Source organism: Sus scrofa, chromosome 6 (genome assembly GCF_000003025.6).
Source record: "Sus scrofa isolate TJ Tabasco breed Duroc chromosome 6, Sscrofa11.1, whole genome shotgun sequence".
NCBI lineage: Eukaryota > Metazoa > Chordata > Mammalia > Artiodactyla > Suidae > Sus > Sus scrofa.
In genome coordinates this window covers 3,034,964-3,061,540 of record NC_010448.4, presented here as the reverse complement: position 1 = coordinate 3,061,540, position 26,577 = coordinate 3,034,964, and the positions used below count along the sequence as shown (strand labels likewise).

The 26,577-nt window shown below is 57.5% G+C and overlaps 1 protein-coding gene across 3 annotated transcripts; it reads left to right on the top strand.

Moving 5' to 3' along the window:
* IRF8 (interferon regulatory factor 8) lies at nucleotides 856–19,924 on the top strand. Of its 3 annotated transcripts, none has more exons than XM_021093480.1 (9): nucleotides 856–925; nucleotides 4,115–4,439; nucleotides 8,571–8,754; nucleotides 11,197–11,285; nucleotides 12,753–12,858; nucleotides 13,757–13,804; nucleotides 17,418–17,804; nucleotides 18,379–18,494; nucleotides 19,049–19,924. In XM_021093480.1, the coding sequence occupies exons 2-9, from the start codon at nucleotides 4,266–4,268 to the stop codon at nucleotides 19,223–19,225; spliced, it is 1,281 nt and encodes a 426-aa protein (XP_020949139.1). In that variant the 5' UTR covers nucleotides 856–925; nucleotides 4,115–4,265; the 3' UTR covers nucleotides 19,226–19,924. The 3 variants fall into 3 exon arrangements, with proteins under 3 accessions (XP_020949139.1, NP_001239356.1, XP_020949138.1); NM_001252427.2 differs by having other exon boundaries at nucleotides 873–925; nucleotides 4,265–4,439; XM_021093479.1 differs by lacking the exon at nucleotides 856–925 and adding an exon at nucleotides 948–2,314 and having other exon boundaries at nucleotides 4,265–4,439.

The following is a 26,577-nucleotide window of genomic DNA, read 5'->3' as shown; positions in this document are numbered from 1 at the left end:
CCTCTCTTTCCATGAAGTGTCAGGTAACATGGATGCTGAATGCAGACATAAGGGGAACTTTCCTCAACACAAGTCATGTTTTCTGGGGAAAAGAATTTATGACGAAAATTTCCCTAACTGGACATTCTAGCATTAACAGCTAAACACTGCTGCTTTTATTTCTCAACTTCAGAGGGCAGTGGTTTCAGACACGTCTTCAGCTGGCTTTTGTTGTTGTTGTTGTTGTTTTCCACACTCCTGGCCAATTGCAGGTGACTGGTCACCGAGGGCCAGATTTGTACGTGGCGGGTTCTTTCCGAAACCACATTTCAGGTGCACAGTTGCTACTGCCTGGCCACGTTGCTAAGGGCTTCGTCGGGACAGGGGGATGCCTCCCACACAGCACCAGGGACTTCGGCACACTAGCTAGATGACGGTCCGCCCAGGCCTGGGTGGGAGCCCCGGGGGGAGACTCTGCGGGGTCCTGTAGCCGTCTGCAGCATCGAGGACCTCTGCGCCCCCACTTTGACCTGCGCTATCTGACCTCCACCTTCGGCGCTGGCCTCCGCCATCTGGCACCCACCACGCGCCCTGACCTTGACCTGGGCCGGCGGACGCCCCCGAGGCCCTTGGGAATTCCTGAGGGCACTCCCGGGACCCTCAGAGCAGACCCCGGAAGACACCCGGACGGTCCGCCGACGCCTCCGCGCAAAGTGATTTCTCGGAAAGCGGAGCGCTTCGAAGAAGGCGGGCCCGGCGCACCGCCCCCATTGGGTGGTCCCGGCGGCCCTCCCACGCCCATTGGCCAGGGAGGCCGTCGCTCCGCGCGCCCGCCCCGCCCCCGGCCTTAAATTCGCGCGGGCGCCCGTGGCAGCCGCTGAAACGCCGGAGCGCGGCGGTGAGTGTGGCAACGCGGTCCGGGACCGGACGGCAGGCAGCGGCTCAGGTAGGCGGCGGGCTGGGGGCTCGAGCCTTGGGCGCGGACGGCGGGCGGCGGCGGAGGTAGACGGCGGGCTGGGGGCTGGAGCCCGGGACGCAGACCGAGGCCCAAGTCGGCGGCGGGCGGGGGTCGCGGGCGGCGGCGGGCGTAGTTGCCCCGGCCGGGGACTCAGGTGTTGGGCGGCCGTGGAGCCGGGCCGGCGGCGCAGGTGTGCCGCGTTCGTGCGGTCTCCGCCCGGGGGGTTCGCCGCCGCCGGCCTGTTTTTTTCCCCTCCTCCTCCTTCTGAATCCGAACCCAGCGTCCACGCCGAGGGTCATTCTGTGGCTGCTCCCAGAGACTGGCTGATACTTTAAAGTAATCCCATCTTTCTTAAAAATCTAGTTTGCAAGGGAAACTTTAGAATGGTCCATACTATGAAGGGAAGTAATGACCCCCCTTGTTATAAGACTTGCTCCTTTTCCGCTCAAGTCCTGCTCATGGAGCAGGGCTGGAGTCAAAACGGTGGGACCGCGCCGTGACCAGCCGCTCCCGGGGTTAGACTGTGTATCAGCGAGGCGGACGCGTTTTTTATTCTGGTTGATGACAATAAAGATTTCTGAGTGGGGTTGGAGGTCCTCTGCTACCATCGTAGCTCAGTTGTCCCTGGCAGGAAAGTCCTCGTGGGTCGGGTCACAGCTAAAAGAGCCTCTTGGTGAAAGGTGGGCCCAGCCAGGGCAAAGGGCAGAATTCTCCAGGGTGAGGTGCGCTCCCCTCCCACCAGAGCCGTGAGTGCTTTACGAATGGAGACTGAGTTTTCCAGAGTTTTGAAACTATCCCCAGACATGAGGGGGGAAGTAACACACTCTTTAAAGGGGGGACCTAAGTTAGTGCCAGCCCTTAAATGACAGTTCTCTGTGTGTCCTTTGGATTAAGGCAGCTTCGGCCCTGGAGAGAACTGGGAGAGGTTTAGGTGTTTCAGCAAGATTGGGGCCAGAGGGAGAAATGGCTTTTCTGCCTTTGGTCTGACCAGGTCCGGGGCAAACGCCCAGGTGCTCTGAGAAGCGTGGGTGAAGGCCAGTCCCGCACCTGTAGCCACTCTCAGGCCCTTCCTGGAAATGGGTTGGGTGGGCCCGGGGCAGTCTCTTATCACCTCCTGCCTGCGAAGCCTGACCCCGGGTCCGTTTATAGGGATGCAGATTAGCTCCAGATAGGAGCTGACCTATAAAGAGAATTATTACCTAAAAATCAAGGAAGAGGAAGTTATAAACATGTGACCGGCCTTATAAATTTTTCTTGGCTCGGCATTTGGTGAAATTAATTTGCGAGCGTACAGGACGTTGGTTGATGGATCACACTGCAGGAGGCTCTCAGGCTTTTAGTGCTCAGACTCGTGGCAGGGCGACAGTGGCAGTTGAGGTGAGCTGTCCACGTGCTAGACGGCCTCCCTCCGGCTTTTTCCGCACAGTGAGGAAGACGAGGCGCTGCTGGGGGTCGGGGGGCCTCTCTGGGCCTCAGTTCTCCCTCTTGGGCAAAGGGGGCTGGGTTAGATGATTTCTGGAGTATATTCGTGTTCTGTGACTCACTCTTCCTCTCTCTCTGAGTGTCCTCTCTTACTTTCCTTTTTCTTTTTCTTATAAATCACCAAGATAATTGTCCTTCACCATTTGGGGGTTATGACCCATCGGAAATCTTGATGGGAAGGTGTTGATCGGCTTTCTAGAAAAATCCCCTGCAAACAAAATTCGCTCTTTCTTTCAGAAGGCTCCTGGAGCACAGACTCTCGGCTGTGAGCGCTGTGCTCAGGGCCCAGCAGGGACATTGCCCCTTCTGCGCTGCGGGCTGGCGCGGCTCACTCCCTAGGCTCTGTAGCACTGTCCCGCTCCACTGGGTGACTCTCTAGGGGTGCGTGGTGATGCCGTTTCCTCTCTCTCACCGGGTGCCCCTCCCCAGTCTGTCCCTCGTGTTTATGCCCACGAGGGACCGCTTTAAAATTCGGGGGCTCTGAGACCCATCCGCTTTGCAGACGGGGAGGCCCTCACAGAGCCGTCAGGTGACTCTCCCCGGGGCTAGAGAAGAGCCTTTGCTGAAGGCCACAGTTTCCAAGTTGAGTCCGACTCCCATCTCACAGATTTGAGTCCTTTTAAAACTGCCAGTGGGCAGCTGGGGGCATTGGATGAAAAAGTCACGGTTGGCACTCAGGGGCCCGCACCTCCTGCCCCCTCGGACCTAGACCCCTTTGCCCCCCGCAGGGCGGCCGGAGTGTGCACACCACAGGCTTCTTGCTTTATGGACCAGGCTGGCTCTGGATGGGACCATGTCCTTGGGGACATGGGGTCTTGTCACTGCCGATTGTTTCCAACGTGTCTGCCCGAAGAGGTCCCATTTTAATCAGAAGAACTGAAGTGCTCTTTTTTTGGGTGGGCGTCTGTCCAACTGCCGAGGGGATTTCCACCCTGTTCTCGTAAACAGGCTGGGAGTCGACAGGCAGGGCTGCCCTTCCTGCTCGGGGCTGTTGGGAAGGCCGCCGGCTCCGGCAGGGATGTCCTCCCCTAGGATGCCTGGCGGCTTCTGGAAGCGCGGGCTCTGTCTGCGCTGTCGCTGTGGTTGGTTCCCTCCCCGTGTCCCCCGTCCCCCAGCGGGTCCTGAGTCCCTGAGGAAGACGGCTGGGAGAAGGGCAGCAGCACGTGTTTCGAAGGGAGGCGCACCCAAGGTCCAGGCACCATCTCAGGTGCCGTGTATGCCTCAAGCGAGGCCCTGTGCAGACGGCTCCCCCGGCCTGTCCGCCGGCGATCCAGGCCACCAGCCGCGAGAGGCCGGGGTGCCGCCCCATCTCTGGCCCAGTCCCAGACCAGCCATGAGGGCGCTGTCCAGAAGGGAGAGCCTCGAGGGTCTCCTGCTTCCCGGAGACTCTCAGGCCATGCTTGCGCACGCTGGTCCAGCGGGGCATTCGTGATGGATTTGGCTCCAGAGGGATGGCCTGCTCACTGGAGGCACCTGGAGAGGTACAAGCGCTTCCCCAGCTGGTGTAAAAATGGATGACGACCCATGCGCTCACATGCGGCTGTTTGTCTGAAACAGCACAGGGTGAGAGCTGGCGAGAGCATCCCCCCCACCGCCCCGCAGCTGGCTGCCACACAGCTGCAGACTTCCCAGGGAGCTTTCGGTTTCCATTTGGGGTTGGAGGTCCTGGAAGCAGGCATTGTCTTCTCCCGGCAGGTGGCCGGGAGTTCCTGGACCTTCGGCGTTTCCCCCCTGAAGCGGCACCTCTGTCCTGGGAGCGGCCCTTGGCTCTGGCGTACGTGGGGCGCTGTGAGTCGTGAGACTGCGTGTGTCACGACACTCACAGGATGTTTTCTCCTTCCCGAGGATGTGCGACCGGAACGGCGGCCGGCGGCTGCGGCAGTGGCTGATCGAGCAGATCGACAGCGCCATGTACCCGGGGCTGATCTGGGAGAACGACCAGAAGAGCATGTTCCGGATCCCCTGGAAACACGCGGGCAAGCAGGACTACAACCAGGAGGTGGACGCCTCCATCTTCAAGGTAGAGACCCGGCCCCCGCCCCCGCGCAGCCGGGGCTCCGGGCTGATGCCTGCCTCACCTGCCTGCACAGGACTCCGGTTTCTTTAAAGTCGGTCGAGGGGCACAGGTGCCACCCAAACCAGACTAAGGTGATGTTACATCTGTCTGTGACTTAGTCACCACGGAGGTCAGGTCTTTCTGTTGGCCTTCTTCCCACAAGGAAAAAGCCAAGGGCGCTTCCTTCCCCTGCGCTGCCGGGCCTCTTACACGAGGCGTAGCAGACACGGAAAGGAAGAAACGTCTTTGAGGGCCCGAGACAGAGGCCTCCTCCCCTGGCTGCCGCCTCAATTCCATTTAGAATTCTGGGAAAGGCTTCATTTTTCGTCCTCTCGAGTTCCTCCTTCTGCTTGGCAGCGAGGGGTCGGCTCAGATGAGAGAGAGCATCTGACACTGCTTCCGGGGCCAGGTCACGTGGATATCCTGGACCTGCGGCAGGTGTCTCAAAATAGCCTCACTTCCCTTGAGGACGGCAAGCTCCCCAAGCGTGGGGAGACACGCTCTCTAGTTCCGCCACACGCACTGTGACGGCCAGTGCCGGCTGTGACTTTGCTCTGTGCCAGGCCGGCCCCACGTGGTTTACGGCTTCCTCTCCCACAATCCCATGCCGTAGGTGCTGTTCCTGTCCTTGTCCTGTAGAGGCCAGAGAGGTGACTTGTCCAAGAGCTCCCAGCTCTGCTGTCCAGCTAAGTCAGCAGACTTCCTGTGGGTCATCAGAGTGCCCTCTGAGCTCCTCTAAGGCTCCAGAAGTGCAGGCCTCACCCTGTGGGAGATGCGGAGCCCAAGGCCAAGGTGAACCCAGGCCTCCATGTTTGCAAACTGACACATGAGACGTGCTCCACCTGCTGCTGTGTGTGCTTGTTCTGTGGGCATTTGGGGGCCAGAGTCAGGGAGGGGAGGCTGAGTCTGGGGGGCCAGAACCAGACCCCAGACATCATGAGTGAGGGGGACCAAGGCCTGCACGACCCCAGTGTAGCAGCCAACTCTTAGCCAGGGATGAGTGTCCCCAACAGAAAACCCTAGATGACAGATTACACTCTGGCCCCGGAGCAGAGCACCAGTAGGTCCGACTTGGCTTCAGTCCTCGGCACCTGGGCACCTGGACCGGGTCACTCCTGTGTGAGGCCGTCCTGCGCAGCCAGGAGGATGTTGGCACCAAGGGGACCTGGGCTCCACCCAGTTGCATCCCCTGCCGCAGTGTGACAATGCCAGACGCCCCCCAGCGGGCACCCTCTTCCCTCCCTACTGAGAACCCTGCCAGGGCCTGACCGCCGCCAGGATGCACGGGGTGCTCAGGGCACAGCTGCAGGCGGACCAGCGGCAGAGCCTGTTCAGGAGGCGAGCAGAGGGGGCCGGATAGGAGCTGCACAGCCCCGCGCAGGGCCCGCCGGCCTCCCTTCAGCCTGCTCCGCTTCGCTCTGGGAGTAAGGACATAGAGCCCCAGATTTATGCGTCTTATGCAATGGTCTTCACGGCCGTTTCAACAGCGTTGAGAAAATGTGCAAGATTCCCGGTGTTTCCGTTGGTTACGCAGTCGCTCGGTGTGGCAATCAGAAGTGAGTCTACAATCTCGGCAGGAATGGGGGCGGGAGGCAGGCTGGGCGCCCACCCGGAGCCAGGCGGCTGGGACGTCCACGGCGGCCGTGCTCCCTTCCAGCCGCGAGGCGCCGTGTCCGGCGGCTCCCCGGCACAGCTCTGCAGCCGTCGTCAGCCTGGGCCGTATTGGGGATTTTCTGGTTCAGTAGAGAACCTTTTGTTTCCCGTGTTCCAAGAAAACCGTTCACAAATGTCTGCGTTAAGGAAAAAACACGAGCCTGCTCCTCTGCCTTAGCGAAGCATCCTGAGAAGCCGCTCATACCGGGGAGTCCTTCGTTGTCTGCGGGAGCCTCTTGGGGTCCCCCGAGTACACGGATGAGGCCCTGAGGCCAGCTCGTATTTAGTCGGGAGGTATTCTGCCTCCGTTTCCTAAAGCTCAGGGGATCTGGTTAGGCGAGGGTTGGTTTGTTACTTTATGACAGACCGAACCAATTAGAACCCAGCAGTAGCCCGTTCAAATTCCGTAGGCCTTCGAGGGAAAAACCGATTTGTAAAGCTCCCGATGAGAAGCGGGGAAGGGCAGGGTGGGCCTGGGTTTCATGCCGGCCGCAGATGGGCGCAGAGCCGCGGGCGGGCGTGGGCACAGGTGCCACTGGGTTCCCAGCCGGGCTGCATCACTCTGTCCTGTCCAGCGTTTGCTCTTGCGGAGCCTGGAGAGGGCACACAGCTGAGTGGACAGTTGGGGGCCTGGGAGGGCTCCGGGCAGGCTGGCCGTGGGGAGCCTGAGGTCAGCAGCCTGGCGCACGCCCTGCCCACAGGCCCGGCCCTGCTTTGTGGGTGTCCTGCTTTCTTTATGGGGTGTGAGCTTTGACTGGAGCAGGGACCACGGCGGTACCCCCTGGGCTGTGCAGCTCTGGGTGGACACCAGCTGGTCCTCGTGTGCCCCAAGTCCACGCTCTCCCACTTCCATCTGGAATGTGGGTTAACCCGCCCAGCGGTTCCCAAGGGTGGGGTGGTGACCTTACTCCCCTGGGGGGCGCCTGGCAGGTCTGGGGATGTTGGGGGTTGTCACGCCAGGGAGTGGGATGCTGCTGGTATCTTGTAGGTGCATGTCCCACCCTGCACAGGACGGTGCCCCCACAGGGACCCGATCCCAGCGAGGGCAGTGCCGGGTAGAGAACCTCAGATTTCACATTTTAACGCAAACCTGAAATCCCTGTTGACTGTGTGCAGAGTTCCCTTGTCTGTGCGTGCGTGTGCTCTGTGATGCAGTTGATACATGAAGAAAAATGACCAAAAGGACTGCAAACCGTTTACTTGCAAACATGCTCAGAAGCCGGCGGGTCGGCGTGCTGTTCTGCTCACGCTCAGACGGGACCATTGGGTTTCCCTTCCTCGGCCGGAGAGGCAGCCTCTGAGCTCAGGGTGGCGGCGAAGAGGGGGCACCGGGAGCTGGCATCGGAGCTGGCTGCAGATGCCCTCTCCAGACCTCGCCCCCCCACCCAGGGAGGCGTGAGGGGCCAAGGCCCAGGGCTCTGCACTTGGAGCGAGCCGGCCCGGCGGGTATGCGCGTGAGGCTGGGCACGGGGGCCTGCTGCCACCGTGGGCATTCCTTGGGCTGGAAGTCAGAACAGCTGGTGTTCAATCCCAGACTCGGCCACCGTGGGGGAGGTGGCTCTCAGAACTGCCCTTTCCGAGGGGGGCTGAGCCAGAGCTCTCTTATTTGAGGCCGGAAGACCTGTCCGGAGCTGCCCAACGGCAGCGGTCGTTCACACCTGACAGCAGTGGCCTCCTAGTTGGTGCGTGTCTGTATTCCAGCCTTGGAACATAAAAACTGCCTGGTCACAGGTCTGATTTTTTCTTTTTTTAAAACTCCTGCCTCGTTTTACATTTTGACTTCAAGTTTCCAGCGTTGAAGTTCTGATCCTAGTTCCGAGTCTAAGGTTTGGAGAGGTCAGAAAACAGAGCTGGGAAAAACCAGAGGGAATACACTTGCGTGCATTTTAAGCATACCCAGGGTGGGGGTGGGGAGGGTTAGAGCAAATGCCAAAATGCAAAACAAAATTTCTGTTCAAAGTGGCAGGGTCGCCCATGACCCCATTCAGGCTTTTTGCAAATGTTCCCTTTTTATGCTAAATTTTAGCTAGAGGTTGGCTTGAAAAAGCAACAAATGGTTCGTTTTGAACATTCTAGTGAAACCGTGTGCGACTTCCTCTTTGCGGTGCTTGACCTCAGGCTTCTCCTGGCTCGCTGGTCCGGGGGGGATTTGCAAGAGGCACATCCAAGACGCGTGTCTGTGTGTGTGTGTGTGTGTGTGGCGCCTTGGGTCTGGGCTCGAGTCCCTTCCTGGGGGGGAGGCCCTCTTCCACCTGGGTCTTGTCCCCTCTGTCCAAGAAGGTGGTCTGACCGGGGTCTCTGAGCCCTGAAATTCCCGGGCCAGAGTCGTTGGCCACAGACGACTTTCAGGGGACAAGGAGGAGCAGCTCTGACCCTGGCCCTTGGTGTCCGTGGCCCAGGGGCCGGCTGTGTATTTCATGTGTTTGCTTTTTCTTCCTTCAGGCCTGGGCCGTCTTTAAGGGGAAGTTTAAGGAAGGGGACAAGGCCGAACCAGCCACGTGGAAGACGAGGCTACGCTGTGCTTTGAACAAGAGCCCGGATTTTGAGGAAGTGACAGACCGGTCCCAGCTGGACATCTCTGAACCATATAAAGTTTACCGCATTGTCCCCGAGGAAGAGCAAAAATGTAACTACTTTTTTCTTTCTTTTCTTTTCTGGCTGCATTCATGGCAGACGGAAGTTCCTGGGCCAGGGACTGTATCTGGGCTGGAGCTGTGGCCTACACCACAGCTGCAGCAACACTGGGTCCTTAACCCCCTGGGCCCCAGTGGGAACTCCCTAACTCTCTCTTCTTTATGGGCCCTCAGCCTGATGGAGGCTGCCTGGCGTGCACCCCCACCAGAGAGCCTGGGTCTGGGGTCCTGGCTGCCACCCACGAGGCTGAGCCATCTAAACACTTGGCTCTCTCCTTTGGGGGAGCAGAGGTCAGGACCGCCTTCCCCGGACCTCACCCACCACCTGCCGACGGAGCCCCTGCTGCTCACTGTCAGGTGAACGTGTGGTGAGGCCTCGCCAGGAGCAAGGCTCCTCTGCAGCAAGACGAGGGGCTCCTCCTGGTTTCCAGCAGCTCCCAGAGCAGCCTGGGAGAAGAGGAGGCGGGCAGGGAAGCCTGGCTGATGGGGTCGAGGGCTGAGATCCCCACTGGGTGGGTGATGCTGCTGCACCCCTGGCGTCATCGCTGGAGTGGGGACAGGCTTCTAGACTCTAGGTTCTGATCACGGTCGGGAACCCCCGGAGGTGGTCATTCCTGAAGTCTCCCCCCTGCTGGAAAATCCCGGGAAAGGCTCGGAGAAGAGATGAAAGTCTTAAAAAGCGGCCTCCCGTCTCCTGGTCCTGCTGCCCGTGCCCTGGCCAGACAGCACTAATCAATCAGCCAGCACTTCGAGAAGACAGAGGTCTGGCCTCTGTCTTCTCGAAGTGCTGGCTCTGCAGCTGCTACAGTTCAGAATCAGCCCGGGAGAGAAAACCTGATTACCGTCACTGGTTTAAAACGTCCTTTTGGCACCTGGATTTTCTCTGCTGTTAATGTAGCAGTTGGAGCACTGACACAGCATCCTTGCTCCTTGGACGCTTCCTTCGTCTGGTAATTCTGGAAAGACAGAGACCGCTCAAAAACTGCCTTGAGCCGGGCAGATTCTGCGTTTCCGAGGGAGGTTAAACATGTTGACAGTAGAATTTTTAAAGTTAAAATCGTGACCCTGACAAAATCTGGTGAGCCTGGGCTAGACAGTTTTTAAACTCCTTAACAAGGGCACCAGCCTGATGACAAAGAGTGCTTAACAGAGAGGCAGCGCCGGGGCCCCTGGTCAGCAAAAGGCAGAGGCCGAGGCCCGCCTGACAGTGTCCCGCCAGCAGCACAGCCGTGGTTGGGGGGATCTAGTCTGTTAATCACGTGTGGCCTAACTGTCGGTGAATTAACACCTCCCTGAAGCCTGATCTGTCGTCAGCAGTAAGGCAAACAACCTTCTCCCTGGAGAATCAGAGGCCCCTTGGGGGCACCTCCTACAGGGTGCTCTGGGATGCCCCGTTTCCATCTCACTTGACTGCTGGTTCGGGATAGGGGTGCATCACCATAAAGTGAACTGTGACTTGGAGGAGGAGGGGAGTTTCTCTTAGTCCCCCGCCCACAGGATCAGCCAGCCTTGGACGGGCAGGTGACCCGGCTTGTTTACAGCGCGGAGGGCTGCAGTGTCACCTGCAGGGGTGGGCGTTACAGAAGCAGTGCTTCTCAGGGCAGCCAGGCCCTGCATTTGCATAGTCAGGTGGGCGCTCTTCTCTGAACTTCAGCGGTTTCCCGGCTGCCCTGGGGGTGCCCACCTGCCCCTACTTCCCCCATCAGCAGCCTCTGAGCGAGGTCTCTTCCCAGTGCAGTCTGGATAAAGGGTGCGTCAGCTCCAGACCACTGGCCTGATGAATCCAGCAGACGCGTGTCTGTGGGTCAGAGTAAGGCTCCCTCGGATCCACAGATAAGGCCCTTCTGGCCCAGGAGAGGCTGGAGCCGGGGAGAGACTAGCCTGGTCTGGAAGGCTTGTTGTGGGCACACTTTTGTGCCTTTAGGCGGCTCGGCTGCCAGCAGCTTCCAAGCTGGGCATCCGCGTGTCTCTGTGGCGAGCTGCGTGCATGCACAGGTGCACACGTGTATATTTGGAAAGGCTGAAAAGAGGTTTCCTGCCCATGTGCTTTAAAAAAAGACTCCAACCTGCAAACATATTTTTGCCAGGAAATCTGTGTGTGTCTTCAAATGCCCCAGTTTGTAACTCGCAGCTCGGCGGGGTGTGAAGTTCATCTGATAGTGCACCTCAGATCTCAGCCGACACAAGGAAGCGGCCAAGTGCTACCTCTGTCCCCGGAGTGCTGGACTCAGCAGCACTTCTCTCTTGGCGCTGCTCATCAGAGGACCGAACAGGCTGGGAAAACAGTGTAGGCCTTTCCCAACCAGTGAAGACGCCTTGTTGATGTCTTTTTCCTTCGGCTGAGCCTTTAAAAGCCACCGTCTCCAGCCTCCATGAGGACCGGGATGCCTCGGTGCCCTTTGTCATTGTCATGCCCTTGTCCCGTTTTTCCGCAGGCAAACTGGGCGTGGTGGCCCCTGGCTGCATGAGCGAAGCCACAGAGATGGAGTGCGGGCGCTCGGAGATCGAGGAGCTGATCAAGGAGGTGAGGGAGGGAGCCGGGGGGTCCCCGGAGGAGTGGCGCCCTTCTCAACGCGCTGCCAGGGCAGCCGGGGCTCGGCTTGCCCAGCCTCCACCCCACAGGGATGGGCTGTGAGGCCCCTGAGACAGCCTCCGCCTGCTGGGCAGCCCCCTGTGCCCCAGTGCCCGGCCGTCACCCCGAGGGCTGGGGCGGACCTGCCTGCTCTGTTAGCGGAGTTCCCCGAAGGTCTGACCTGCTCCTATTTAAACGTTTTGAACAGCGTGCTACGATCCTGAGCCTTTTGCTTTTGCTTTTCAGGGGCACACCCGCGGCACAGGGAGGGTCCCAGGCCAGGGACCGAATCGGAGCTGCAGCTGCCGGCCCACACCCCAGCCACAGCGACGCCAGACTCTTAACCGACTGAGCAAGGCCAGGGATCGAACCTGCATCCTCATGGATGCTACGTTGGGTTCTTCACCCACTGAGCACAATGGGAACTCCCTCCCCTTGCCTTTTTAGGCTGCAATGAAAAAAAAACAAACAAACTTGCTGCTCGGGGCTGTCCTTCCGACTTGGACTCGCGTACCAGCTCTGGGGGCTGGCGGGCCGCTGTCGCTGTCGTGTGACGTGCAGCTTTTAGTCCTTGACGGGTCGGAAAGCCCCACAGCCGAGCTCATTAGACTTGTAGGTAGACTCGCAGTTCACGGGGTCGGAGTAACACCTAACAGGGTCTCCTTAGGCCAAAGACATGGGTTTTTGCATACGAACTTCAGCTGTTTGGCTATGGATGCCGCAAGGCCAACGCTGTTTAGCTGAAGTGACTCCACACAGTGTTTGCAGAAGGCGACGTGGGTGCTGGGAAACACTCAGTGCCCTCGTGGCGGCAGTGGCAGCCTCTGGAGTCAGAGGATGTGGACAGCAAACGTCCCCTCCTCCAGGCTGCCCGGCCCTCCTGCTCGAGGCTGCTGTGAGGCCCCGAGGCTCTGGCAGCAGAGCCAGCGAATTCCCGGATTCGCTTCTTTGCCCCGAGGTCCTGTCGTCCATGCAAGGCGTTTCCGCCAACTCAGCTCAGAGAGCGCGACAGCTGGACTGGCACTGCAGGCTCACGGGGCGCGCAGACGTCTAAGCGGGTTGACCAGGCTTCTTGAAGGGGCGGGTGCGAGGTGGAGCCTCCCGATGTGGGTGTGGAGCGGGGCACTTTGTCCACGTCACCCGCTCCCAGAATTTGCTCACGCTGCCAGGGCATCCGAGGCTCTGTGACAGGGCCGTTCCGTGTCACGGGCCAGGACCTTCAGGAGGGGCTCTGGTCCCCCGGTCTGAGCGCTCAGCCTGGTGGCTGCATTGCCTGCATCTCTCAAGATGCGGAGGGAGACGTGGCTGCGTCCCCTGCCACGGGGTGACCGTGCGGCTTCAGTGAGGGCTTTGCCAACCCCGTCGGGGCTCTGGAAGCCCGGTGACGGCTGCCCCTCTCACCCCCCCCCCCCCCCGCAGCCCTCCGTGGACGACTACATGGGCGTGGTCAAGAGGAGCCCCTCCCCGCCGGAGGCCTGCCGGAGTCAGCTCCTCCCCGACTGGGGGCTGCCGCAGCCCAGCGCAGGTGAGGACGGGGCCGGGGGCTGCCGTGACCCCTTCTTTACGGGAGGGAGCTGGGCCCGAGGGCAGGGCCTGGTCCTGCCTCTGTCCTGCTTGCTCGCTCCTGTCCCTGGAAGGCAGTGTCCTTTCCAGAGACACTGGGCTCCTGGGAAGCCGGCGGAGGGGCGGGGCCCACTTCCAGGAGCAGAGGCAAGAGGCCCTTGTGGCCTGTGTGTGTCCCAGGTCTGTTAGGTCCGTCTTTTAGGACATCAAAGACCCCTGACAGCCAAGGATAGTCCAGGGCATCCGAGATGGGGCGAGCTCGGAACCCTGGCTGTGCATCCCACGTGGAGCCTCAGTTTACTTAACTGTGAAATGGAGACACTGGGCCCTGCCCCCAGGGGTCGTGAGGACGGAATGAGGCCTTTGCGCTTTCATTAGCTTCTCACGGGCCCCCTCCTGCTCCTTGAAACACCGTGCCCACCTTGGGCTTCGGCCCCTTGGCTTCCTCTGTCGCCCCCTTCCCCGCTGACCCCTGTGGGAGACCGGGAGGTGACAGCTGACCCAGCAGCCTCTGAGGCGGTCAGGCTGCAGGGAAACAGTGTCACCTTGACTCCTGGGGCCACCACGGCCCATCCAGGAACACTTGCCGGGCCCCGGACTCCCCTCAAGACAGGGCCTGAGTGGGGTGCCGTCCAGAGGCATTTTGGGAGCAGGCCCTTGGCCCCACAGTGTCACACGGACACGTGGTCAGAAGTCCCCCAGTCTCCTGCCCTTGGCGCTGGGGGCTGAGTCTGGTTTATGAAACACGGTGGCTGTACTGGCAGGGCTGTGGCGGAAGCTCGCGGGGCCGCGGGAGGAACCCTGGGCTGGTTCCCGCAATGCTGCTCCCGGGGCTGAAGCTGCCTTTCCTCCTCCCACAGGCCTGCCGCTGGTGCCCGGGTACCCGGCCTACGATGCTCACCACTCAGGTACGGGTGCGTGGGGCGGGGCAGGGTGGGGGCTCCCTTCCAAGACAAGCGTGAGGGGCCCGTGGGGGTACGAGGGCTGTGGGTGAGCCCATTGCTCCGGGGCCGTGTGGTTTGGAGCAGGCAGGTGGCCGGCCTTCGTGCGTCTCTTCTTGGGTCAGACCAACCGCTAGACCCAGAGAGCTCCCTGCAGGCGTCACCACGCAAGAGCCGGGGGAGAAACGCCCAAGGCCTCGCTCTGCCCTCTGGTGTGACCGCAGCGGGAGTCACTGAACCACGAGGGCCCTCGGGCTCCTCATTGGTGAAGCGGCATTGGCAGGGACAGCCGCCTGGTCAGAGCCGCGTGGGGTCGTCCGTGGCATCACTGCAGTTTCGGGGAGGGACGAGATGGGTCGGAGCCACTGCCGTCCGTTTCCTTTGAGCTCTCACACCCAGGCGCACGGCGACGCCGACACCGATGGTGGGGCTGGTCTTGCTCGTGGTGACAGTGACGGTGACGGCAGGGGCTGACCTTACTCAACACTAGCTGGAGGCCAGGATCTGCGCTGAGCCTCTGACGGCCCCTCCCCGTTCACCACCTGCTCTAAGTAGGTGCCATTACAGGCCCACTGCACAGCCTCGGAGACCCGGGGCCACAGAGCTGGCCGCGTTGTTGCCTAGTTATGCCGGGGACTGGGCTGTGGCCCCGGAATTTACATTCAGGCTCCTTGGTGGCATTTTCTGGGTGGATGAAGGCAGTGTCTTCCCAACAGCTGCCCTGTTTTGTGAGAAGAGGGACCGCAGGACGTCAGGGCCCAGGGTCTAGGGCCTCCTGGCGCAGAGAAGGAAGCGCAGCTCAGGGAGCAGCGTCTCGCCAAGGCCCTCACGGGGCCGGTGTATTTGGGGTGGTGGAGGCAGGTCTCCCCCAGAGAGAACCCCCCCTCCCCGCTGTTTCCAGAGCTCTCCCACTGCCTGGCAGCCCTGCCCGCTGGGGACGCGGGGACCCGGCCTCGCAAGGGAGGAAGCTGGCTTAGTGGTTACACGGCTCGCCCGAGGTCACTCTGCTGGGAACCGGGGCAGGCTCAGACCCAGGCCTTGGTGCAAGCTTGTTCTCAAGGCCGCTTTACGCTGGGCAGCCGGCTCCGTGCGGCCCCGGGTCATGGGGTCGGGCCTGTGACCTGGTTAGCGGCCGGGGGACTCTGCTGACCCTGCCCTCTGGGGGCGGGAGAGGAGCTGGGCACAGGGCCGCCGCCTCCGGGTGAGGAGATGGCCCCAGGAGGAGGAAGTCCCCGAGCTGTCTCAGCACCCAGTGCGCCAGGCGCCTCCCAGCCACTGCTTCATCCAAAAAAGGTCCAAAACCTTCTCGCAGAAGCCGGGAACTTGGGCACCTCTGCTCAGTCCGCACACCCACTGTGTAACCGTGGTGGTGTCAGGAGTCCCTGGTTCTCAACCCGCAGGGACGTGGAGCAGTGGCGGGTGAGGCAGAGGGGCGCCGTCCTGGGGACTCGCAGACTCATGGGTCCATTTTTTCTAGAGAAGCCAGAGGTCTGGGTGTTTCTGAGAAGCCCTCCCACATGGAGGGTGGGGTGACAGGTGGGCTGCACACCGGCTGCCGGGCTGTGCCCTTGACCGTGTCCTCCAGGTCAAGCACTGGCCGCGTGGCTTAGTGCGGCTCCGGCTCCATGCAGACGCAGAGCCAGGCTGCAGCGAGAGGGGCGCGTGCAGGCCCCACCTGGCAGGGGTGTCTCAGGGCGGTTTCCTTCCCTGCAGGGAGGTGTCCTTATTCACAGCCTCCACCGCCCAGGGTCTCTGTGTGGCGAGAGGTGCTTGTAGGTCCAGGCATCAGGTGTGGCTATGAGACCAGGCACGTGGCTTCGGGGGTCTTGCCCACGCCTCACCCCTCTCTGTCCTGTCATCCCAGCTCATCTGACAGCTGTTTATATGGTGCCTACAGGTGCCACATGCAAACGCGGGCTCAGGTGGCTTCAAGCCACCCAGGGCCCTGCCGTCTCCACGTCGCTGACCGGGAGCCGAGGCCCAGGGTGGCGAAGCCACCTGCCCAGGTCGCCCAGCTGGGGTCAGGTGGCCAGCCTCCAGGGTCTGTGCTCCTGGCGTCTTTGCTGTGTAGCCCAGCGGGGCCATCCTGGTGGATGCGGGACTGAAAGGGGAAAAGGATGGGGCTGCAGTGCGGTCTCAGACGTGCAGGAGCGCTGACCTGGGCCACTTCTCTGCTGGGCCCCCTGGGTCACTGGCACAGCCTGCCCACTGTCTCTGGGACCCCTGCCTTGGCCGCCCGTGCAACCAGCCCGATCACATGGCTGAGGGGCGCAGGGTGAGACCAGGCCTCGGTGGGGACCGGGTCAGTCTGGGGCATTTCTGTCATTTGGGACGAGTTCCCAGTTGCTGAGAGAAGGGGTGGAGCGTGTGGAGTTCCAGGCGCTGTGGATGCTTCAGACGTGGCCCGTGGGGAGGGTGGCGAGCGGGTGCCAGCAGACGGGGCTGGGCGGCCGCCGGGGCCTCAGTTCTTCAGTCAAGTGTAACGGGTCAGGCTAGAGCCCCTGAAGCCCCCGTGGTTCTAGAAGGCAGCTGAACTCTGCCCGAGAGAGGGCGGGGCCCGGAGCATGGGTGCAGGAGGGAGGCAGGGACAGCACGGGCCCAGGAGGCAGGGGCGCGTGCAGGTGGGGGGGCTGCGCGGCTCCAGGGGGCGCAGGGAGTGGGGCAGCTATGGCTCGCATGGCTCCATCGGTGGCCCCGACGGGTCTGGGACCCTCGGAAGGTGCCGAACTCACCAGGCTGAGGGACAGCACGTGTAGTTCTGGAAGTGTGAACGTGCAAGTCCCCCTGGGAGTGTCATGGGCTTTGCTGCTGTCCTCGGTACCCCCCAGCCCGAGTTCAGAGGTGCCCCACCTTCAGGCCCCCGAGCCCCGGCTTCAAAGCCACTTTCATACCTGGATGATCTACAGCATCCGGTCTCCGGCTCACATCTTAGATTTCACGCCCCCCCCATCCTCTTACGTGTGGCACATTTGGGTAAACACTGCCTCAACTGGAGTGTTTTTTAAGGACAGGTTTGGATGAAGGGTTTTCGGGAGAGTCTTGGTTTGAAATCTGGGGAATCCCGGGGAGACTGACTCTGTCAGGAGAAAGATGACATCTTTGAGCTCACTAAGCTGGAAGCCGGCCCCAGCATGGCTTTCCAGCACGAGTGAGGCAGCAGGCCGCGTTGTTACAGCGGAGGTAACACCCTGTGTGTGTCTGCGTGTGTGTGTGTACACACATGTACCTTTCTGTACGTGTACAGTAAACACTGGACGCTGTACAGGCAGGAGCAGCAGGGTCCCCGCCGTGCCGTGAGACGCAGCTGCCTTCCTAAGAGATGAGCAGGTGACGGCGTCCTTTGCCCTTCAGACCACAGCAGTCCCAGGCCTCAGGAAGCAGGGAGGGCGCGGCCGGCGCCCTTCACGTTTGGAAGCGTGGGCCTCCTCAGGGAGTCTATTCATGCTGATAAACACGCTCCTTCTAGAAGGGGCGCGTGACGCCCCCGAGTGCCGCGGAGGTCCCGGGCTGGCCCCGTGCGGGAGCACGCGAGGCCGGGCGCTCCGGGGCAGCGCCTGACTGCCCCCCGTCTTCCCCACAGCCTTCTCCCAGATGGTCATCAGCTTCTACTACGGGGGCAAGCTCGTGGGCCAGACCACCACCAGCTGCCCCGAGGGCTGCCGCCTGGCCCTGGGCCCGCCCGGCCTGCCCAGCGGCAAGCTGTACGGGCCCGAGGGCCTGGAGCTGGTGCGCTTCCCGCCGGCCGACGCCATCCCCAGCGAGCGGCAGAGGCAGGTGACGCGGAAGCTGTTCGGGCACCTGGAGCGCGGCGTCATCCTGCACAGCAGCCGCCAGGGCGTGCTGGTCAAGCGGCTGTGCCAGGGCCGCGTCTTCTACAGCGGCAACGCGGCGCCGGGCCGGGACGGGCCCAACAAGCTGGAGCGCGACGAGGTGGTCAAGGTCTTCGACACCAGCCAGTTCTTCCGAGGTCAGTGCCCCCCCGCCGCCCCGGCCCTGCAGCCTGCCCCGCACGGCGGTGGAACCACCGGGCCTCCCTGCCTGACCCCGGGTGGGTAGAGTGCGGGGCAGGGCCGCTCCTTCCTCGCACAGCTGGCCGAGGTCCCAGGAGGAACTGGCAGCGGTGGTGGGGGCTGTCCCAGGCCCTGGGAGCTGGTGAGACACAGGGTCTCAGGCCCCACCTCGAGCCCGCAGCGCCGCGTCTGCATGCTGGGTCCCCAGGCAGGGAGACCCGCCCACACACAGATGGCACACAGATGGCACGCTGTGGGCGTGTGGTTAGGGTCCCGCCCCGTGAGATCCTCCTGCAGGGGCCGAACGGGGGAGGCCGGTCACCCTCCAGCCAGGGGGTGGTGCCTTGTGCCCCGAAGCTCTGCTCCTCTCTCTGGGACAGCAGCGGCCGGAGCGCTTCTGGGGGCTCCCCAGGGCAGGGGCCCTGGGATGGTGGGAGAGCTCAGGTGCCAGGGCCCCGGGGAGCCCCCCCCGGGAGGAGACCGTCGTGAGGCCGGCAGGTGCAAATGCCACCCCTCCCTGTGTCCCTGCAGAGCTGCAGCAGTTCTATAACAGCCAGGGCCGGCTCCCCGACAGCCGGGTGGTACTGTGCTTTGGAGAAGAGTTCCCAGATATGACGCCCCTGCGCTCCAAGCTCATCCTCGTGCAGGTAGGATCGGCCAGAGCTTGGCGCCTGCACACTGCAGCCCCGTCTGTGACTCGGGCTGGGGAGCGGGTGGGGGGACTGGGGGCTCCGCCTGTGTGCAGGGGCCGGCCCGGGCAGAACCTTCGCGTGCAGAGAGGGGTCTTTGCACCTCTGAACCATCTTCTCATGTTCCAGGACTCTCACGGCCTGTGCTTCTACTCCTTTTTTCGGCTTGGTTTGGTTTTCAAAAATCAGAACTTCCTTTTCCAACAGAGTCCACCTGTTCAGTTAGTTGTCTTAAGGTCTAGGTGACAGATCAGGGCTGTGCCTGCCTGGTTTTACTCCAGTCCAAGAACTGAAACTCTAATGGTGTGATTCTGGACCCTTGCTAGGAGCTGGGAACAATACTGGGAGAGTCTGCGTGGGAGTCTTGCAGGCCTACTGCGTGCTCTTGCTTTGCAGCTGCACATTCTGAGTTCCTTCATGCGGCGGTCCAGAGGGGTAGCCCTGGACCGGGGTGCTAGCCAGCGCCCCAGCGCCCTCCCCCTCCGGCTCTGACCTTGTGTGCGTCCCTCTAGGTGGAGCAGCTCTACGTCCGGCAGCTGGTGGAAGAAGCCGGCAGGAGCTGCAGCGCCGGCTCCATGATGCAGGTGCCGGAGGAGGCCCAGCCAGACCAGGTCTTCCGGATGTTTCCCGATATCTGCGCTTCATACCAGAGACCCCTCTTCCGAGAAAACCAGCAGATCACAGTTTAAGTGTCTCTCTCGGGAGCCCCACCCCGGCCGCACCTGGCATTCCGGTACTGCGGATGTGGAGCCCTCGGACGGGGCGGAAGGCTTCCCTCTGCTCTCCCTGCAGTAAGGGCGCTCGGAGGACTGGCAGGAAGGCAGAGCCGGGCCCCTTCCCTGCTTGGAGCAAGCCGTGGACGCGCACAGCGGCCGGCATGTGCGCTGGGACCGCGGCATTTCTTCCTCGTTCTCCTCAGGCCTCCGAGGCCTCCAGCACTTGGGGGCACTCGGAGCTTCCAAAGATGCGGCTTTCCATTTGACTAGTAAGGATTTCCTGTGCTTGCTTCCGTGGGAACTGTCCTTTGACTTTTAGGCATATGAATAAGATTTGAAAAGACCCGGATACCAGCCTTCCAATCGGTGAGAGCGCACGCCGTGGAATTCGGGGCCAGCAGCGCCCTGACATCACCAGGGACCCTGGTGTGTTTCCATCTTCAGACCGTGAAACCCTGCTTTAGGGCCTTGGTGGCCAGAAACTGTAGAGCTAGGTTTATTTTTTCATTCCTGTAATTAAGTAATCCTGATACGTCTGTCTCTCCTTATTTCTAAATAGTTTTGACTGGTTTTAATTGCCGTATGTTAAATTAATTGTCCTATTGTAAAATGCCTTGATCTTTTTAATAAAATGGGCAAGATGGAAAACCACCAGATCCCAAAGTAACAGAATTGTTCAAGCGTTCTGCCTGTGCCTTCGATTTAGCCTCCTTGTTCACGGGCTGGTGGCCGTCTAAACAGTCTGGAGGCGCCTCAAAAAAACCAAGCGTTTCCAAATAATGATCCCGCAGTCCCACTCCTGGGCATGTATCCACCAGACAGAACTGTCACTTGGCAAGACACAGTCACCCCCTGTGTTCACTTCAGCACTAGTCACGACAGCCGAGACAGACAGGGACACAAGCCAGATGTCCATCAACAGAGGGGCATACAGCCAGTGGAATATTACTCAGCCATAAAAAGAATGAAATACTGCCACTTCCAGCAACCTGGATGGCTCTACAGAGACTCATATTAAGTAGGTCAGAGAGACAGAGACGATAGGCTGTCGTTTAAAATGAAAAAATGACGCAAATGAACTTGATTTACCAAAGCAAAACAGACTCACAGACATAGAAAGCCAACTGCTGGTTACCAAAGGGGAAGGGAGGTGGCAGGGATAAATGAGGAGTTTAGGATGAGCAGACACAACGGCTCCATCGGAATTAGATCAGCGAGGTCCCACTGTGCAGCAGAGGGAACTCTTGTCAGCCTCCTGGATAAACTGCATGGAAAGAATATCAAAGAATATACGGACGTAGAACTGAAGCTCTGGGCTACACGCAGAAATAACACAACCCTGTAAATCAAATATGTTTCAATAAAATTGAGAAACAAAAATTAAAAAAGATTGGTGGTAAAATGTACATAAAATGAAAAGCAAAACCAAACAAAGATGACCCCAGGCCACAGCAAATGCTGCCCTTCAACATGGCGGGAAACCCACGGCGAAGTCCCAGTTTTTAGCCCAGGATGAACTCACACTACTGACGAGCATAGCAAATAGCAAGCATCTGCTGTCCCCAAACGTGTCCACATGGTTTCCCTGAATGGTGACACAAGGCAGGAGCCAGGCAGAGGCCTGCACACATCGGCTTGGCTCCCTGGTTCATGGCATCTCCCCGACCTTTCAAGGTGCAGCTCGATGCATTGCCACAGGCGTCTTAAAAGTCGCTTTTGTGATGAAAAAGCACTGGAACATTTTTCTAAAAAAAAAAAAAAAAAAATTGTACCACAGCAGCAAAAGACAAAAACCACATGATCCTCTCAGTAGGTGCAAGAACACATTGGATAAAATTCAGCATCCATTCATGATAGAAACCCTTACAAAGGTGGGTATAGGGAGAATATACCTCAACACAATAAAACGACAACAAACCCAGAGTCCATATAATACTCAACAGGGAAAAGCGGAGCCTTTCTGCTAAAATCTGGAAGCAGACAAGGATGCCCACTCTCACCACTTCTCTTCAATATAGTGTTGACGTCCCAGCCACAGCAATCAGACTACATCAACAGATAAGAGAGGGAGTGGGAGGGAAGAGGTAATTGTCACTCTGTGCAGATGACAGGATATTACACACAGAAAACCCTAAAGCCTCCACACACAAATGGCGAGAACTGATAAACCAATTCCGCAAGGTAGCAGGATACAAAATGCATGTACAGACCTCGGCTGTATTTCCTTAACAGCGAAAGAGCAGAAAGGACATGTAAACCAACCATGGCTTTTAAAAACAACACCCCCCAAAATACTTAGGAACAACCCTGCCCAAGGAGGTGAGAGACTTACATCCTGAGAACCACAAAACAGCAATAAAGGAAACGGAAGATGATTCCAAGACCCGGAAAGACACGCCGTGCTCTTGGATTGGAAGAAAAGAGTAGTGTGCAAACAGCCACACCACCCAAAGCAATCTCCATATAGAATGCGGTCCTTATCAAATTGCCCCTACATTTTTCACAGAACTAGAACAATCCTAACATTTAAATGCAACTGCAAAAGAGCTGGAATCGCCAAAGCAATCCCGAGGGAAAAAACAAAAAACCCTCCCAGGCTTCAGACAGTACCACAAAGCTGCAGTAACTGAAAGAGCGTGGTACTGGCACAAAAACAGATATGCAGATGGACATAACCAAGCAGCCCAGAAAAAAAGCCCACACACCCATGGTCAGTTCATCTCTGGCGAAGGAGGCAAGACTATGCCTGGGGGAAAAGACAGGCTCTCCAGCAAGTGGTGGTAAGAAAGCTGGACAGCAGCATGTAAATCAGTGAAGCTGGAACCTGCCCTCACACCATGCACAAAGGTAAACTCACAACGGCTTAAAGCCGTAAACATGAGACACAACACCATAAAATTCCTAGCAAGGAACAAAGGCAAAACATTCTCTGACATAAACCGCACCAGTCTTTTTTAGGTCAGTCTCCCAGGGCAATAAAAGCCAAGAAAACCATATGGGACCAAATCAAACTAGAAGCCTTTGCCCAGCAAAGGAAACCATGAACACAGGAAAAAGATAACCTACCGACCGCGAGAAAAAGATCTGCGAATCATGTGACCAACAAGGGCTTCGTTTCCAAAATCTACCAGCAGCTCATAAAACTCAATGACAACAACTGAAAATGGGCAGAGGACCCAAATGGACATTTCTCCAAAGAGGACACAGAGATGGCCAACGGGCACACGAAAAGATGCTCAACACTGCTAATTATTACAGAAAAATGCAAATCAAAACTTCCGTAAGGTACCGTCTCATACCGGTCAGAATGACCATCATCAAAAAGTCTAAAGGGGTTCCTGTTGTGGCTCAGCAGTAACGAACCTGACTAGGATCCATGAGGACATGGGTTCGATCCCTGGCCTTCCTCAGTGGGTTAAGGATCCAGCAGTGCCATGAGTTGTGGTGTAGTTTGCAGATGCGGCTCGGATCTGGTGTTGCTGTGGCTGTGGTGCAGGCCAGCAGCTGTAGCTTGGATTTGACCCCTAGCCTTCCATGTGCTGTGGGTGTGGCCCTAAAAAAAAATAAAGAAAAGAAAAGGTCTATGAGCAAGCCAAAGCAATTCTGAGAAAGGAAAACAGAGCTGGAGGAATCAGGCTCCCTGGCTTCAGACTATACGACAAAGTTACAGTCATCAAAACAGTATAGTACTGGCATAAAAACAAATATAGATCAGTGGAACAGGACAGAAAGCCAAGAAATAAACCCACGCACCTATGGTCAACTAATCTATGACAAGGGAGGCAAGACTATACAATGGAGAAAAGACAGCCCCTTCGATAAGTGGTGCTGGGAAAACTGGACAGCTACATGGAAAAGAATGAAATTAGAACTCGTCAAACACCCTATATAGAAATAAACTCAAAACGGATTAAAGACCTAAGAGTGGACCCTATAAAACCCTTAGAGGAAAACATAGGCTGAGTGCTCTCTGACATAAACCACAGCAGTGTCTCCTCAGATCCACCTCCTAGAGCAATGACAATAAAAACAAAAATGAACAAATGGGACCTAATTAAACTTAAAAGTTTTTGCACAGGGAGTTTCCGTCATTGCTCAGTGGTTAATGAACCCGACTAGTATCCATGAGGACATGGGTTTGATCCCCGGCTTCGCTCAGTGGCTTAAGGATCCTGAGTTGCTGTGGCTGTGGTGTAGGCTGGCGGCTATGGCACTGATTTGACCCCTAGCCTGGGAACCTCCATATGCCTCAGATGTGGCCCTAAAAAGACAGAAAACGTTTTTGCACAGCAAAGGAAACGATAAACAAAATGAAAAGAGAACCCACAGAATGGGAGAAAATACTTGCAAATGAACTGAATGACAAGGGCTTAATCTCCAAAATTTAAAAACACCTCCTGTAGCTCGACACCAAAAAAACCAAACCACCCCATCAAAAAAATGGGCAGAAGATCTAAACAGACAGTTCTCCAGAGAAGACATACAGAGATGGCCAAAGAACCCATGGAAAGATGCTCAACGTCACTACTTACTGGAGAAGTGCAAATCGAAACCCCTCTGAGGTACCACCTCACACCTGCCAGAATGGCCATCATCAGTCAACAAACAGTAAGAGCTGGAGAGGGTGTGGAGAAATGGGAGCCCTATTACACTGTGGGTGGGAATGTAAATTGGTGCAACCACTGTGGAAAACAGTATGGAGGTTCCTCGGAAAACTAAAAATAGAATTACCATTTGATCCAGCAATCCCACTCCTGGGCATCTATCCAGAGAAAAGCATGACTCAAAAAGATACATGAACTCCAGTATTCACTGCAGCACTATATACAATAGCCAAGACATGGAAGCAACCTAAATGTCCATTGACAGGGGAGTGGATCAAGAAGATGTGGTCCATTCACACAATGGAATATTACTCAGCCATTAAAAGGAAAGAAATAATGGCATTTGCAGCAACATGGATAGACCCAGAAACGATCATGCTAAGTGAAGTCAGACAGTGAGAGACAAACATCATGTTATATCATTTATTTGTGGAATCTAAAAAAAAGGATACAAATGGACTTATTTGCATAACAGAGACAGACTCACAGACTTTGAAAAACTTATGGTCACCAGAGGGGACAGGTTGGGGGGAGGGATGGGCTAGGGGTTTGGCATGGAAACCTTCTGCAATTACGGTTGTAAAACCGTAATAAAATTCATTGAATTAAAAAAAATATACACACAATAAACGCTGGAGAGGGTGTGGAGACCAGAGAACCCTCCTACACTGTTGGTGGGAATGTAAATTGGTGCAGCCACGATGGAAAATAGTATGCAAGCTCCTCAGAAAACTAAAAAGAGAGTTTCCGTATCATCCAGCAATTTCACTCCTGGGCATACATCCAGACAAAACTATCACTTGAAAAGATACATGCGCCAAGATACATGCGCCCCTGTGTTGTGTTCACAGCAGCACTGTTTGCAACAGCCAAGACATGGAAGCCACCCAAGTGTCCATCGACAGAGGAACTGATAAAGAAGACATGGTGTTTATACACAGTGGAATATCATAAAAAGGAATATTGCCATTTTCAGCAACATAGATGGACCTAGAGATTATCATACTGAGTCAGTCAGACAGAGAAGGACAACATATGAAATCAGTTACTTGGGGAATCTAATAAAAAAAGACACAAACGAGCTTATTTACAAAAGAGAAACAGACTCCTGGATGTAGAAAACAAATTCAGGAATACCAGAGGGGAAGGAGGCTTATATTCTCGTGTGTGTGTGTGTGTGTGTGTGTGTGTGTGTGACCAAAGGGGAAAGGAGGCTTATATTCGTATACATGTGTGTATGTGTGTGTGCGCGCATGTGTAACTGAATCTCTGATGTACAAGCAGAAGTACAACTTTGCAAGTCAACTATATGTCAGGAAAGTTTTTAGAAATGAACACACACACCCAGGAAGCCCCCGCGTTGTGTTTTGCTAGATCAGGATGCTGGGCCCGCCAGGACTGAGTGTGCTGCGCGCCTGCAGGTGCCCCACTTCTTGGCGGCGCAGTTTGTGGATCAGGCCAAGTCAGTTTCACAGCCAGTGTAGACATTGGGCAGGTTTGGGGAGGGTGCTGGGGCGGGGCTGCGTGCTGCCCTCCCACGCTCCCTGGGGTGGAGAGGAGAACGTTTCTCCCTTCCTCCTCCTCTCCCAGCCTGGTCGCCACCGTCGGACACTCACGAGGACAGGGCAGGAAGGCACCGGACCTCTGCCAGTGTTCCTTTCGAGAAGGGAGATAAGCTGGGGTTTGGGGACAGGACTGTCCCCGCTCAGCCAATGCCGCAGCCTTGCAGCTCCAAGCGTCTCTGGTTTAAAGTCTGAGAAGCCCAGGAATGCCCAGGGTTCCCTCCCACTGGCACTCCTGCGAAGGCGAGGGCTGGGTGGGCCAGCAGGACTGCGGCACGGCCTCCCCAGACACGCTGCACCGCCCACGAGAACACGGAACCCTCCAGGAGAAACGGCTTGTCCTCTCGGGCCAACGAAGCCAGCATGATGTTTTTAAGAATAATAGACCTGTTTTTTTCCTGAAGTTTTGTCAGATAAAAACAGGCTTTAGTCTTTCACATAAATATACCTTTCATATGCTGGATGAATGTTTTTGTATCTGTTTTAAAAATGTATCATTTAAAATAAAGTGCTTTTTCAAAGCTGATATGTATTCCATTTTTTATTTTTTAAGCCTATTAAATCTTTTGTCATTTTCACCAGCTCTTAGGTTCTTTCTTTTTTCTTTTTTCTTTTTTTTTTTAGGGCTGCACCTGCAGCATATGGAGGTTCCCAGGCTAGGAGTCGAATCAGAGCCATAGCCTCTGGTCTACATCACAGCCACAACAGTATCAGATTGGAGCCACGTCTGCAACCTACACCACAGCTCACAGAAACACCAGATCCTCAGCCCACTGAGCGAGGCCAGGGATCGAACCTGCGTCCTCATGGTTCCTAGTCAGGTTGTTTCTGCTGCGCCATGACAGGAACTCCAGCTTCTAGGTTCTTTAAAGGGGGGAGCTGCAAACCAATACTGCACTTGCTTTTAAGGACTTTTTGCTTATCTTTTCCCCATGCCCAGAACAGCAGCAGAAAGGTATGGCGGTGCGCAGATCACACAGAACCTTGGGGGACAACGTGGTGGGGCACATCGTGTTTTTATAAAATCTGAGGGTTTTCTCACGCCTGGCTTTCTGTGAGCTGACTGGCGGGTGCGGGGCTGCGTGGGTGAAGGCTGGCCCTGGACAGCACGCGGCAAGCTGCCGGCATCGAAGTGGAGGAGGGCCACCTGTGGGATCCA

Bases quoted from the DNA above. Each gene is read 5' to 3' on its own strand.
- IRF8 (XM_021093480.1), top strand. From the start codon at position 4,266: ATGTGCGACCGGAACGGCGGCCGGCGGCTGCGGCAGTGGCTGATCGAG. The intron at 4,440-8,570 runs GTAGAGACCCGG...TTCTTCCTTCAG, and splicing joins TGGACGCCTCCATCTTCAAG to GCCTGGGCCGTCTTTAAGGG. The intron at 17,805-18,378 runs GTCAGTGCCCCC...GTGTCCCTGCAG, and splicing joins CACCAGCCAGTTCTTCCGAG to AGCTGCAGCAGTTCTATAAC.